Source organism: Branchiostoma floridae, chromosome 3 (genome assembly GCF_000003815.2).
Source record: "Branchiostoma floridae strain S238N-H82 chromosome 3, Bfl_VNyyK, whole genome shotgun sequence".
Classification (NCBI taxonomy): domain Eukaryota; kingdom Metazoa; phylum Chordata; class Leptocardii; order Amphioxiformes; family Branchiostomatidae; genus Branchiostoma; species Branchiostoma floridae.
Window position 1 is genome coordinate 9,500,465 of NC_049981.1, and position 15,137 is coordinate 9,515,601.

At 40.0% G+C, this 15,137-nt stretch overlaps 1 protein-coding gene across 2 annotated transcripts; it reads left to right on the plus strand.

The window, feature by feature from the left end:
• Positions 1 to 29: 29 nt before the first annotated feature.
• Positions 30 to 13,695, plus strand: LOC118411614 (eukaryotic translation initiation factor 3 subunit A-like). Of its 2 annotated transcripts, none has more exons than XM_035814080.1 (11): positions 30 to 53; positions 4,110 to 4,271; positions 5,462 to 5,583; positions 5,962 to 6,079; positions 6,770 to 6,943; positions 7,790 to 7,897; positions 10,158 to 10,268; positions 10,927 to 11,079; positions 11,717 to 11,799; positions 12,296 to 12,464; positions 13,496 to 13,695. In XM_035814080.1, the coding sequence occupies exons 2-11, from the start codon at positions 4,110 to 4,112 to the stop codon at positions 13,613 to 13,615; spliced, it is 1,320 nt and encodes a 439-aa protein (XP_035669973.1). In that variant the 5' UTR covers positions 30 to 53; the 3' UTR covers positions 13,616 to 13,695. The 2 variants fall into 2 exon arrangements, with proteins under 2 accessions (XP_035669973.1, XP_035669972.1); XM_035814079.1 differs by lacking the exon at positions 30 to 53 and adding an exon at positions 546 to 697.
• Positions 13,696 to 15,137: the final 1,442 nt, after the last annotated feature.

Below are 15,137 nucleotides of genomic sequence, written 5' to 3' on the forward strand. Positions count from 1 at the left end.
CCTTCCGTCGGGTCGATTATGCACAATATCGCTAGGAGGCGCGATTTGATAAGGTAAAGCCTCTTTTTCCCCATATTCAATCATTCATTTAATCAAGGACGTTATATCAGATAGAATGTCCTTGATTTAATTTAGTCAGTCAAGATCTAGTCTTTCATTTATTCAATTCATAGAAACGTGGTGGATGCTGCCAGAAACGTTCGGCCAAAATCATATTTAAGTGCTGTAGTAAGAGTTATTTTGGCGTATCTTATTGCCTGCATGTCCAACATTCATAGATATATCTATTCATGTAACTGTTGCTAAGTATACATAATGTGCTGTTTAGTATACAAACTATTCAACATTAAAAAAAGGACTGATTTTTAAGACTTTTTCTCAGCAATGTTGTCTATACTGGGACCACAAGTTACAACCAAGTTTGTCGTTGGTTGAACTAAGCTAAACTTTGATCGTGCATTGATTAATTTCAAAGAATACGCATTTTGATTGGTTCATGTTTCGAGATTCCGCTATCTGATTGGCCGGTGAAGTTGAGAGGAAGGGCATTCTGCCAACTTCTTCGGAACGGTGTACACTTTATGTGACGTCAGAAATAACTTCAATGACGTAAAAGAACGCGTGTTTTGACAACGGGTATTTTAAACTGAGTTTAGCAGTTCGCAGAACAACCGGCAACATGTCTACTGTCAGACGGGTACGTTTTTTAAGACTTTTTACTCCATTTTTTTTTCTGAAAAGTTGTTCGTCACCATAGATATTGTGTGTCTATCCGTTGGCTTATTCTGCTCTTTGATGTAACGCACTCACTCCTTTTGTACGCGGTCTTGTCTTATTGATTAGGGCACCTAAGTAACCAATTCTGTATCGGTATAGTCGGTACAATCGACATTCGGTGTACTACTAGTAACACACCAGCTTCTGTATGTATAGCCGATATACTAGTAACCGCCCTATAGCGTAACACACCAGCTTCTGTATTTATATAGCCGCCCAGTATGACCATCCTTTGGAGAAACACACCAGCTTCTTTACCTGAATTCACTAATATCCAAAGATGTTAAAAGAACCTTTCTCCTGTATCTAAGATAGCCGGTATTGCCCTTTGGTGTAACCAGCTGCAGCTTCACAGGAGCGCGGCGCGGCAGCAGCTGGTTGTATCACATGAACAGCTGGTGTGTTACGCCGAAGGACAGTTATACCGACTATATTCTAACTGTGAATTGACATGCAAAAGGAGATGAAGATAGGAGCTCTTCAACGTCACCAAACCTTTTTGGTGTCACTTACGAAAGATACCGGATCTTAATCTAAAACGTCTTACTGTACATGTTTCCAAATCCAAAATCTTATCCAGTTGCTTTCCTAATTGCTATTTCGCGTAATTAAAAACTATGTTATTACCTGGATGTCTAACCTTCATCGACGCAAGAAGTGAAACTAGAATGAAAAGACGGCACACCGAAATAATATGAACCATTAACGTTACTGGTCACCAAAATGAAAACAGATATCGACATTCAGTAGATGCCACTCGAAGACAGAAGAAAAATAAATGTCCAGACTTTGCATGGTGTATAAATTGACTAATAAAGCTGGTGGACTTACCGACTACTAATTACCTACATCGTAAAAGAAGAAGAAATATTAGTAGTAATGCCTTGAAGTATTCAGTTATTAACGAATGAATTATGCGTTCAAGAATTCCCTTTTTCCTGGAACTATCGTAGAGCAGAACTCGGAGCATCCTCGCTAGATAGCTTTAAGCCCCGGTCACAAGAATCGTACGACGTCCTTGCGATGGCATATTCCGCATATCGCACGATAATCGCAGTGAATCGCAGCTAAATCGTAATGAAAATCAGCCATCGCAGAGCATCGGATGATGTTCAAAATTTTTCCAGCGTCGTACGATTTTACCACTAGTGTCTCTTCTGAATAGCCGCCTGACCGCTTTTGTGCTTCTTTAACCAACCAAATGTGAACCTAGCTGTTGAATACTTTCCTATGATGCCTTTTACTAAAAAAACAAATCAAAAGAAACCTTAACAAAATTAGTCTTACAAACATAGATTCAAATCAGGTACTAGTATGGTTATATCGGCCTACTTGCCGTCTTTACGAGTCAGGCTTTTTCGAAAATCATATTTTGCTTTTTTTTAATGATATACTATCAAGAAAAAATACCATCAGACAAAAATCATATCATAAACATTATATCATAAGCCTGCCTTTCTGTTCAAGTTTCCCCGAAACAGGCGAGTGCTGAGATCTGATCTAATTATGAACCCACGAGTATGTAGCTATGAAACAAATGCATGCATCACCTGTGCGTGATACTGAATCTGCCACGTGGAAAATATTGCCTTGAATACAGGCTCTTCTACGGGCTCTTGTTCTCGGGTTGCTACAGTGAACAGTTGCAACTGATATAGTGTCTTTTTTCGTCAACAACGACAATATCAGGGGAAACTGAAACAATGACCACATGCTAAGAATTTATAAATCTTTAACTTCATCAGTAGAAAAAATGGCCGTAATGAAGTCTGCTATGAGGGCAATAAAAATCGTACGACGGTGGAGAAATTTTGAACATGTTCAAAATCTATTTCAGCTCTATTTTCGTCATAGGATGCTCCCCGATTTACTATGATTCACCTGCGATTGACGCAGGTACGCTCTTATGACCTCATCGTACGATGCATTACGATTCTTGTGACCACAACTTCATATATTTAAACCATCGCTTCCGATTCTTCCCCGACTTACGACGTACTGCGCTTATACCAAGCATAAAATCGCCATCGCAGTCAATCGTACGATTCTTGTGACCGGGGCTTTAATCAACACGTACAGCAAGATGTGCAAAGGTGTATTTATATAAAACCTCTCCAAAAAATATCTCTTCTGTGTCACTGATGAAAGATAACGGATGTTATCAGAACTGTCTGCCCGTTGCAAAAAATCGTTTTATTCCTTTCCGTTTTCACCCAATTGTCATCACATTAAAAAAAAACACCACCCAAACTTACACCGCTTCATTTATGCCCTCAGAGCTATCCAGCACTCATAATTTGCGACCATTAACTCCGGAACTTAAACTTAAAAACTTTGACGCCCTCTTCAGTACCGTACAAAACCGCTAGGATCGAGATGTCATGGAACTTCCTTTTACCCACCTCCTATAGCAAATCTTTATCACGATTTATTCACATCATCTTGAGTTATCCAGGTAACAAACAAACAAACAAACAAATTTAAACAAACACAAAAAGGTCCGGCTGTAACATAGAAACCCGCCAGAAGGCCCATTCTAGAACATGACCTCGAGTCGTCTCACCAACAGTTCAGTTCAGTAAAATACCTAGCAAAAATCATGAACATCCATCCATGGCTTGAAAGGTTATGCCGCCTGTCTGATCCACAGCTATTCAACAATAGCTGAACAGAACATATACTATAGTAACCTTCTGGTTAACGTGACAAGGTTACGGGTTAAATTACGTTTAATCCGTAAAAGTGTGACAACCCCGACCCACTGAGAATCAGGATATCGGACTAAAGCGGGTATATCTCACCAGACTGCGCCATATGACCAGATATTGGTCAATTTGTAACGTGAATTTGCGACTTTCTTAACTATGTTTTCGATTCGCAATTCGCAAAATGCACACAAACAGACGCAATTTATACTTAATATGATATTCAAGATCCTGCCTATGATGTGCCGAATGTACGTAATAAGTGTCATATAAGTGAACATCCTTTTACCATCGTAAGTCTCTGTTTTTGTGCATTTTTAATCATCGTACATTGTTTCCTTTATTCAGTTGTTGCATTGCGATTTCCAATAACCTGCTTATCCTGGCTTCATATGTGAATGTGACCTCAAGGAAAAATTGGCAGAAATTCCCAAAAGTTGGCGCAATTTCCCCGCTTGACTGACTCTGATCCATGAACTTCCAGTCAAGATGATGCTCTGGCTCAAGCTAAAGCTCTGAAAGCCTCCTTCCATCCGTCCTTCACTCACTCACTTACTCACTCACTCACTCATTCATTCATTCATTCATTCATTCATGCTCCCACTCTTCCAACCACACGTGACTCAGATGTCAAAGAATGCCAACGCCCATGCGGTGGACGGTTCCGACTCCGAGGAGGAAGACCCCCCGCAGCGTTTCCTGTTGGGGAAACTGAAGGACAACCTGAACGTGAGACGTCATCACCGAGCTGCGCACAGCGGGCTCAAACGGAGGATGGGCTTCTGGAAGGTAAATCTTATTAAGGCCACAGCAAGTAAATTTTATGGATGACATCCTCTGCAGACTGCAAAAATAGTGCGATAGGGCGAAAAAAAAACAGGATTGGTGAAAAAAAACAAGATGGCTACATTTTCAAAAATAGGCACCATAAAGTTGTGATGACTGTTGTAAAAAGAATCAAAGGGACAAAACATGGTATCAGAGCCAACAAGGCATTCATTCCTGTAGTCAAGACATGTACTGGTATGGTAAAAGTGACACTAGTGTGGTAGACTGGAATCAACAAAGTTGTTAACCACACTCATAGCTTCCATATTGGTGTCACTTTCACAACTATCCAATAAGTTTCATTTCTACAACTACAGTCCTGGGTACCTCGCAAGTGTCACTTCTACAAGTCCAATTATTAGGCTACAACACAATATATTTGCTCATTTTTGGACTTAATCGTCATGTTGACCATCCCTGCAGAAGAAAAAATTTCTTGTTTTTTTTCTCAAATCAGTCGAAAATTAATGCGCGCACTGATGTCATCCATAAGATTTACTTGCTGTGGCCTAAGGTAGTACACGGAGGTTGTCGGAGCACCTCCTTGTGCAGTAGGACAGAGTATTTGGCCTGTGGAAAGTTCATTCGTTCACTGGAGTTGCTAAACAGCACCATTAAGATTACATCGAAGTGCTTTCCCACTCAGAAATTTAATAGACTCAATGAGCTTTTGCGACTTAATTACTACCGGTAAGTCATTTTCAGCTGTCTGACCCTATGTAACTCTGCACACTTGACTTGTTGCACGTGTGAAGTCAGCAATGAGTCAAAGGTTGTTGGAAGTCGGTATTGCCGCCGTTCCTGTTGAAAGAAAGTTGACGGCCCACCATGGATAAAATTCTTCAGAATCTATACTTTTGTCTATTTGGCGACGCCACAGTGACGGAGCCTATCCGATCACTTATGCAGATGTACGGATCAATCAACAATAATGAAAAGATCGAAAATGAAAACAAAAGCAAAACAGCAATATATTGCAATAACAATTTGTAAATTCTTTTTATGCAATTTGAAAACGATGGAAATAAAAAAAAGTGTTCGAGGGTGTGATGAGTTCGTGGTGTAATAACATGGCGAAAACCGACAATTTAAGTTAAAAGAACCTCGACAATTTCAAAACATTCTTAATCCTGCTGTGATTGACTCTTCAGATGGGCCAGTGCCGCTACACCTCTAGCGGAAGTGAACGGTACTACAGCGGCACCCACTGGGATGTGGACGTGGAGAACACAGAAGGCTTGACCCGCAAAGAGTCCAGCACGGCTGTGGATAAGTACGCTTCTATTGGTTCTGACACTTCTTTATTCGTTACCTCCAGTTGGTGAATATGGACACCAAAACTACCAGGCTCCACAGGTTGCAGGAAAATAGTAGTAATTTGCGACTGGTAGAGTAGAGGCAAGCTCATAACATGATTACGCTGTTAAAAAGATTTTGTTTTCTGTCTCCATGTCAACTCTGCATCGATATCATGTACAACATATCAGCACATGGGAACAAAAACCCGCCTATTCTTTATAAGGACTTCATGTGAAAGTTAATCTGGCATCCATGTCTACCTCTTCAAAAGGCTTCCAAACTGAGCCTGGCTAAACCACGGTAGACTGGATGTCAATGTGTACAATAATATGCCGTGGTCTTGGATCTTTAGGCAGATGGACAAAGAGAAAGAGAGGCGGATGAAGGAAGAAGAAGCGGTTCGCCTGCTCGCCGATTGGGTCCTGGCACCACTCCGGAAGGAGATCGTCGGTGTGCTGTCAGAGAGTCAGGTGGGAAAATAACTTTATTTCCGCTTTCTTCGGTGTCTATACATTTATAAGGCTACACAGACTGACGATTCCGTTTGCACTGGTGCTCGCAAAGGAAGTAGCCTTGGCCGACTCTCAAACCACAAATGTCCGTTGGACTGCCGGATACTGAAAGGTATGCTCTTCATGTGTTTTCAAGGGTGTTAAAATCACGGCGCCCACTTTTTGCCGGCTCCAGGGTTGCCAGCAAGTTAAAAGATCCAGGTGCCTTGTCGTAAATATCTGGAGTATCATTTGCAGCCAGTAGATACCCATTTTTTTCTAGTAATGAGGCGGATTTACGTGCTCGAGGCACCTCCTCGAACACCGGACCCCGTTTTACGTCCTTTCCGAAAGACGAATGCGTGAATTCTTGGTCGGGCATACAGTCATCCTTGGTTGTTTCCCATCCAAGTACTGACCGGACTGCACGTTGCTAAACTTCTGAGATTGAGGGGATCGGGTGTATCAACTCGCCCAGAAATAGCAAGTTGTCTTGCAGTCTGGCGATGCGCTACATGCGCAGGTGCTCTTAATTTTACGCACAGGTAGAACACGGAAATGAAGACCTAAGCCGCACGCCTGTCAGGCCGTCACCGGTGGATCTGGTTCACACATTCAAGTTGTCTTGCAGTTTTGTCGTGTCTTAATAGATGGCGCTTTTGATTCTAGGCGGAGATGGAGCGCGAACAGGATGAACAGAAGCAGCACGCCTGTCAGGTCCTTTCAGACGCACAGGCCGAGCTGGTGCACAAGATCAGAGGCCAGGAAGTTGAGGATGAGTGTGAGGATGAGAGACACCGGCGGGAGTACATCATGGACGCACTGATGGGGAAGGATCAGAAGGTGAGACTAAGTCACCTGTTAAGGTTTCCTACCTGGGTAAACTGGGTATTACAAACCTTCCATTGTTTTCTCATTCATAATAAGTAAAGAAAGAATGGAGTCGTAACGAACATTGATAGATGGGCATAGAAGAAATCTAAATATGATTTTATGCCCATATAGATGATGTCATCAGGTTTTATTGCCCCTAATATTATTTTTTTCTGTGAGAAAATACAGCACTTTGGTACATACCACTGTTGTAAAGCTATGTTATTCATGTGCATAATGATGAAAGCTACAACCTCACATTCACACATCTTACTAATTATCTGTAGTTATAAGAAATGATTTTTTTATTTAGATGAAAACAATTATTTTCTAATACATTTTGTAACTACAAATCATTAGAAGAATCATCAAGATGTGCAAATGTTACTTTGTAGCTTTCATCATTATGCACATGAAAAACAAACTATTAGCTTCATTGCAGTGGTATGTACCAAAGTGATGTAGTGTAATATTAGAGCAATAATGGTAGATCATTTGACATAATTTATCAATACCATAACTTCCCCCAACGCAGCTTGTATCATGTTCCTTGTACTTGTATCTTTTTATTGAAATGATAACGCTAGTTCACCTTAATCCGTGGGGTAACCTAGATTCACTGTTTTAAAAAAATGGATATTTATAGATTTCCGGTCAACGACGTGGGTTTCAAATGTTGACATTTTCATGATATTGCAATGTGAAACTACATCCCAACGACTTAACAATCTCCAAATACCCTATTTTTATATACAACGGATATAGGTTACCCTACGGATAAAGGTGAACTAACGTTAACCACCGTGTTCTGTTCAGTTGGCCCGGACAGACAGTTTCACGGACCTACTGAAGGCTCTGTCCGAGACAGACAGCAAGATGGGGGACGTTCAGAACCAGCTCATGGGGGCGTTCTTCCGCATGGAGGTGAGTGGGTTAGCGAATCTCACCAGCTATTGGTCACCACTTAATGTATTCAAATTACATCCTGTTCGTATAATCTACACATACATGTATATTATATGGACTATCCACAGTCACTTATTGTTTGGGAAATTGTGCTTCGACTTTTTCTTGAGGTTCGCGTTTTATCTTTAACTTCACAAGGCCATGTTCAAATGAAAAATAAGAAAAAAAGGCCTCTTAAAGCCCTTTCCATGCCATATCAAGGCGGTGCCCATCTCCATCTCATTACCCCTTCAGCCACACAGTCTTTAAGAGGCTCTGTCTGTAAAAACCAAGCATAGGGTGGCCAAACTCAAAAAATCGATTTTCCTTAAATTTTGTGTGGTGGTAGGGCCTTGGTCCAAACCTACAAAAATGGCAAACTTTTAGATCTGCGGTCACCGGTTGCCATGGCAACGGCCATTTTTCAAAATGGCGGATTTTCACCAAGGGAAGGCATGGTCGCGTCCAAAATAGACCTTCTTTGGACTCCTGTAGCCCCCACAAATTAACAGATATTTTATTGATTCTCGCATATGTTATTACCCATATTCTAATGAACAAAATGATATAGAGTGATGCTCAAAATATTTTTGTAGTCAGGTGCAGCAGATGTTTGAAAATGATGTGTTTTCGTGAATTTCCAAAATTGGCAAAAATCCATTTTTTGACCATTTTTATTGACCATTAGCTCATTAGCAGGCAAATCAATTTGCTTCATTTTCGGCACAGTTATAGTTTGAACCTTTGTATACATCATATGTAAAAATAAATTTGGGCCTTTTACGTATCGGACCGTGGTGGCCCCCAGAGTAAACCAATATTTCCATTTCAAGAAAATCGTAACCATAGAATTATTCCTGGAAAAACAGTCATAGCTTACCAGAAATGAATCTCATTATCATTGTATGTAACAGAGGAACTTACCTATCACTTATAAAAGCAGGGTTGTTTTAGATTTTTTTATAATTGCCTTTAAAATGATTTTATTGGGTTTTTTTGGTCGTTTTTAGACCAAAAAATGTATCTTTTGGCCCAAGCACCCTGGTATTACAACCAAATGACCTGAAATTTGGTATGGGAATGTCCTGGACACGTACACACATGGGTTGATAACTGGTTTGCCATATGATAGAACAAAATGCTGAATTTTGTGACTTTTATGGGGCATTTTTGGCCCAAAAACTACATTTTTGGCCCCAGTACCCTGGTTTTACAACCAAATGACCTGAAATTTGGTTTAGGAATGCCCTGGACACATACGCACATGGATTCAATAACACTTTGGGCATACTGTTCAATAAAATGCAAAAGTTTGTGATTTTTGGTTTATTTTTTCCCCAAAAAAGTACATTTTTGGCTCCCCTACCCTGGTTTTACAACTGAATGACCTGGAATTCGGTATAGCAATGCCCTGAACATATGCACACATGGATTCAATAACATGTTTTACATACAGTACAACAAAATGCTTAATTTTGAGATTTTTGCCAGGAATAATTCTATGGTTACGATTTTCTTGAAATGGAAATATTGGTTTACTCTGGGGGCCACCACGGTCCGATACGTAAAAGGCCCAAATTTATTTTTACATATGATGTATACAAAGGTTCAAACTATAACTGTGCCGAAAATGAAGCAAATTGATTTGCCTGCTAATGAGCTAATGGTCAATAAAAATGGTCAAAAAATGGATTTTTGCCAATTTTGGAAATTCACGAAAACACATAATGTTTAAACATCTACTGCACCTGACCACAAAAACATTTTGAGCATCACTATATATCATTTTGTTCATTAGAATATGGGTAATAACATATGCGAGAATCGATAAAATATTTGTTAATTTGTGGGGGCTACAGGAGTCCAAAGGAGGCCTATTTTGGACGCGACCAAGGCCGTCCCTTGGTGAAAATCCGCCATTTTGAAAATGGCCGTTGCCATGGCAACCGGTGACCGCAGATCTAAAACTTTGCCATTTTTGTAGGTTTGGACCAAGGCCCTACCACCACACAAAATTTAAGGAAAATCGATTTTTTGAGTTTGGCCAACTTTTTCTGATTTTGCTTGGTTTTTACAGACATCAGCTCTTAAAAGCAAATGATGATGAGTGCAGCAGTGAGGTAGTCTACTGGGAGCACTGGATGAATGCTATGCAGAGAAGAGGAATGTGTGAATTTTAGAGTCTTTTGTATAACTTGACGAGATGGAGACAATTCCAAATATTTGTTTGTTTTGTCAGGATGATGACGAACAAGAGAAAGAAGAATTGAACGACCTCTTCAAAGGGATGAAGGCTGACTTTACATCTGAGCTCCTGCACGCCTCCGGAGGTATCCGCTCACAGATCCACGTAAGATAACATTTATGCTGTGTTTTTTTTTGTCGTTCCAATCACTGAACAATGGCACTCAGCCAATCAGATATTCCCTATCTTGATACTGTATTGGAGGGTATAATGCTACCTGAACCAATGACATTGCCAAATGTAGATTTGCGTTAGGACATTTTTGTATCTTAAGCTGGAACAACGACATGATTACTGTAAAGCATATGAGCAAGTACTCATATCAATTCCAAGGGTGGGGAAATGAAATGAAATTGCATGTATAGATATAGTGCGAATCTTTGCTATACAGGCATTTCAATGACGTAATAGTAATCCTGATTTGGACCCCTCCGGTGTATATATTGGCAGGTAGTTGGATTGAGCAATGGCAACTTCCTGACTGTTTTATGATTACACTGTGATCCAACATGGCACGGGTGACATCAGATGAACTAAAAATAGCCTGTATAGATGAATCAAACCTAAAATACATTTTTATTGTTAATACCAGATGCCCACATGACTCAGACAAAGTCGCCATACAAATAATAATAATAATAATAATAATAATAATAATAATAATAATAATAATAATAATAATAATAATAATAATAATAATAATAATAATAATAATAATAATAATAATAATAATAATAATAATAATATTTTTGGTTGGATCTAGACGGAGAGCGAGCGCAAAGACATTCTGTTTGAGTCGCACGCCCTGTACAACAAGGAGGCGGCCGAGTCGGAGCTCATCGAGTCCCGTGGGAAGGTGTTCGACAGCATGGAGGGGGTGGCGGAGGAGATGATGCGCCTCTACGCAGGGGTTCAGGTTGTTAATCTATTCATGACTCCGCAAAGGAGGTCAATGATCTCCGAAAGGGGTTTTGTTTTAGCAACGCCTCAGGGGCTAAGGATAATAATGTTACAGTAGTATCCCCTGATGATTAGCAAGAATTCAATGAATTCAATAGGAACTCTGTCTGTGCGTGCATAGTTGCATTATAGCCTGTGTATTCCCACGGAATTTTTGTTTCGAAGTAACAATTTCTGGTATAAAAATTGAAAGCAACAGGTGGCAAGCAGTTATTTTTTATGTGATCTTCGATAACATTATGTATCTAAAAGAGAAAGGGCATTTTTTGCTTCGTATCTAAAAAATACTCGTTTCAGCACATAAAACACTGTCTTTATTGAAATTTCATTGACTGTGTTCGTGGTCCCAAACGTTAAGTATTTACACTTTGCATCGGCATCTGTTAGCTCCCTGCGACACCTATACTGCAGTGCAGAAAATTAGATCCTGGCAGTGTTGCCCTAAGGAAGGTGACAGCTGATGGTAATCAAAATGTTGTCGGTATAAAACACTTGGTTGTGTACAAAGAACATTTGTTTAATGATCCAGTGACTTACTGACCTAATGTTCATGAACTGTTGGTCTTGTTTGACACGTCTCTTCATCTCCACAGATGGACCTTGGTCAGAAGCAGGAGAAAGAAGAGTTGCAGGCACGCACAGCTCATTCTTCCACCCTGGAGGAACTCTCCAAAAGGTTAGAGATGTAAACAGTACATAGCATTGCACCTCCAGCGATCGTCAAAAGGACCTGTTCTCCAGGAGACAACGAGTACAAAACCGATATTTCTTGCTGGGCCGGTCCAAAAAGAAAAATATCAGACCGAAGAAAAGCTAGGACATGTTTTTGACCAATTAGAAAATGAACTGTGCTGGCGGGCGGTCACGATTGTTGGGTCTTACCATGTTAATGACGATTTGAAGCCATTAAAACAGATCAGAGTTAGCTAACCTTTTTCCAAGATTTGTTCGCTTTTCTACAGTTACGTAATTTTTTTGGCAATGCCTTAGGGGTGAAGCTTTTGGATATATGTAGTTCTACAGTGGAGTTGACAATGTTATAATGACGAACACCTTTTTGTACAAGCATAACGTTTTGGCAACAGCTCAGGGGCGGGAACAATTGAGTTGAAAATGTGTACTTCAAATGACGGTTATGATTGACACGTATGTACTATGATTGACACCATCAGGAGCCTGAAGCGGGAGGTTCACCGTGCGATGGCCAAGGAGCGGGCGCGGCGGATCCGTGAAGCGACAGAACAGGCCAAGCGCGGCCCCGACCCGGGGAGGAACATGCTGATGGAGCTGGTGGCAAGAGTACAGGAGGAGATGCTCATCAAGAAGTTTCACGGGAGGAAGGTACACCTTCTTCCTTTTTGGCAATGCCCTAGGGGCGGAGCCATTAGTATCGATACTGCGATTGAGTGGCCAAATACACATGCATTAACTAGGTAATTCCTTTTTGCCAATATCTTGCAGGACCTGCCTTTCTATTGGGCCATAGAACATAGAACAAGGAAGTCTTGGTTTTGATAGCTTTTTTTTTAATTTAACAATAATTAATTTTGTTCTTATTTTATTAATTTTGCTCTTATTTTAATACTTTTTTTCAACTACAGTAATTTTTTTCCAGAAGCTCTACAGAGTTGCTCCTTGGCTTGTTTTGCTTCTTTTTTTCATTTTGCAATAAAAATCACGAACAGTAGAAATCATAAAGAAATTTATCACAGGTTGGAGCGATTATCAAATTATAAGTCGGAGAGTCGTGTGGTGTTCATAAACTGGGCAGAGGTTTTCCACTTCTGTGCATATGGCCTTTAACCATCTGTCACCTAAATAATCGCCTGAACATTTTCCTTGAGTAAAGCTGGTTCTCTGATTGGCTGACAGCTGGTTAGGAACCGCCCATACCAATAGTGAAAACCTCAGCCCGGTTGAGCAGAGCCTCCAAAAGTACTAAGTATACTAATCTCCAAGCAGATCTTACAGTGGGATAAGATAGTATCATAAGCTGGCTGAAGGGGTGAAGCCAGCCTATAGGAGTGTGCATTCCACACCGAAGGCCAGCTTATGATACTACTGTAAAATAATGCAGTAACTTTTGGAGTGGTTTAATGTTCGCGGTTTTCGCGGTGGCTGTTTTACCGCAAATTTAAAACCACCGCGAACATTTTTCCACGGCAGTAAGATACTAAAGTGCATGGCGCTACCGTGAACTTAAATTCAACTGGGAAAAATCCTTTTTCCTGCCACCGAGAAATTAAATCCCCGCAAATAAATGCATTTACAGTATCTTATCCCACCATAGGATCTGCTTGGAGATTGGTTTACTAGTGTATTGCGAATGAAAATATTGTACAGAATATAAACCAGATGATTTAATCCGCTAGGTGGCGTTCCGTGAACCCGAGCAGAGCCCGTACAGCGAGGAAGAGAGCGAACAGGACCGAATGCTGCGCAATCAACGGCTCAGCGCCCGCCGAAAGTCATGCGCAATGGCAAGACCTTGAATGATACGTAGATTTGAAACAGGCATGGAGAGTGATTTACAGTGAACAAGAGACAATAAACTGTAAAAATCAAGAAACAACAGATCTACAACACTGTACTCTTTGAGTAAGTTTTTATTGGTGCCAACACAATGAATACATACAACTATGCTCAGAAAAAAGTCCCAAATTATATCCAATTGCTTGCCGATGAGTAAATACTGCTTTTTGGCACTTCATATAATCTGGATGTCTAATCTACATTGTATCACAATTTTATTCCAATTCTACATGACAGTCTTTACAAGTTTGTTTTTTTAATGATTTTGTTAATGCCCTAGCCCTCACAAATGTTAGCCCGTCTTCCTCCCATAAGGGGTCACTCATCTGCTGTTTATAGACTATGCCGCACTACTTTGAGGTGTCAGTCTTTAACACTGCAATACATGAAAATAATGCTAGGGGGCCTCATTTGCTATGTTTCTTTGGGACCCATAAAATACAGTGTACTATACCCTTATGCCAAACTTCATACAAATCCATTAAAAGAACCTTGAGTTACATACAGGTGCAAACACACACACACACAACCAAAATAGTATCTCCATGGACAAAAGATCCAATAAGAGGCAATAACAAGGCATATTATAGTCTGGCATGTTATACACATGCATCAAGTACAGACCACAAATATCCATGAACTATACCATACAACAGTGCACATGAGTTACCCATTGTCCAATGAATCAATGAGCTATACTACTGATTAAAATACACATGCACATAGTAACCATTCAATTAATTTTTGCAAATATAGAAAGTATGTATACAAAATGTATGTTCAGACTGCATTTCAAAATTCAGAACATCGATGAGATCACCTAACCACCTACTTTTTAATTTTTGCAAACATGCAAAGATAGCATGTTTATGTCCAGACTTGAATGTACATTTTAGAATTCAGAAGAACAGTGTCATTGGTGACTTTTGACATACTTAAACAAGTACATTGTATATACAAACAACTAAATGTATTACATATACAGGGCAATGACAAGCTTTGAGCAGCCAAACTTAATATGCAAAAATGAAACTTAAATCATAAAATCATTGAACTACAAATGTACATTCTCAATGAGATAGATACTGAGTGCTTTCTAACAGAATTATAGCTTTCTGAGCACCATTGTTCCATAAATCGGAATAGAGATTCTTCTGCACATGTGGCTGATAGTTAAGACATCATCTCTAACAAAAATCTTACAATAGGTTTCATAAAAGACAAAAAACAAGAAATCAAAGGTTTCATACCTGCATTAGATACTTTAAGTTTTTGTGAATTTCGAAATGCCATAGCCCCAGACATAACAGATGTTAGTGATCCCTTCTCTTCTTCCCTTAATCAATCCCAGCCTTCCCTCTCCCACAAATTAAAGAGGGTCTGCATGCTCTTTTACGTAAGGTGTAGGCAGCCTATTTTTGTTTCCCGTAATTCGTAGGGAAAACCATTTTACCTACGTAATTCGTAGCGAGGTGACCAAAA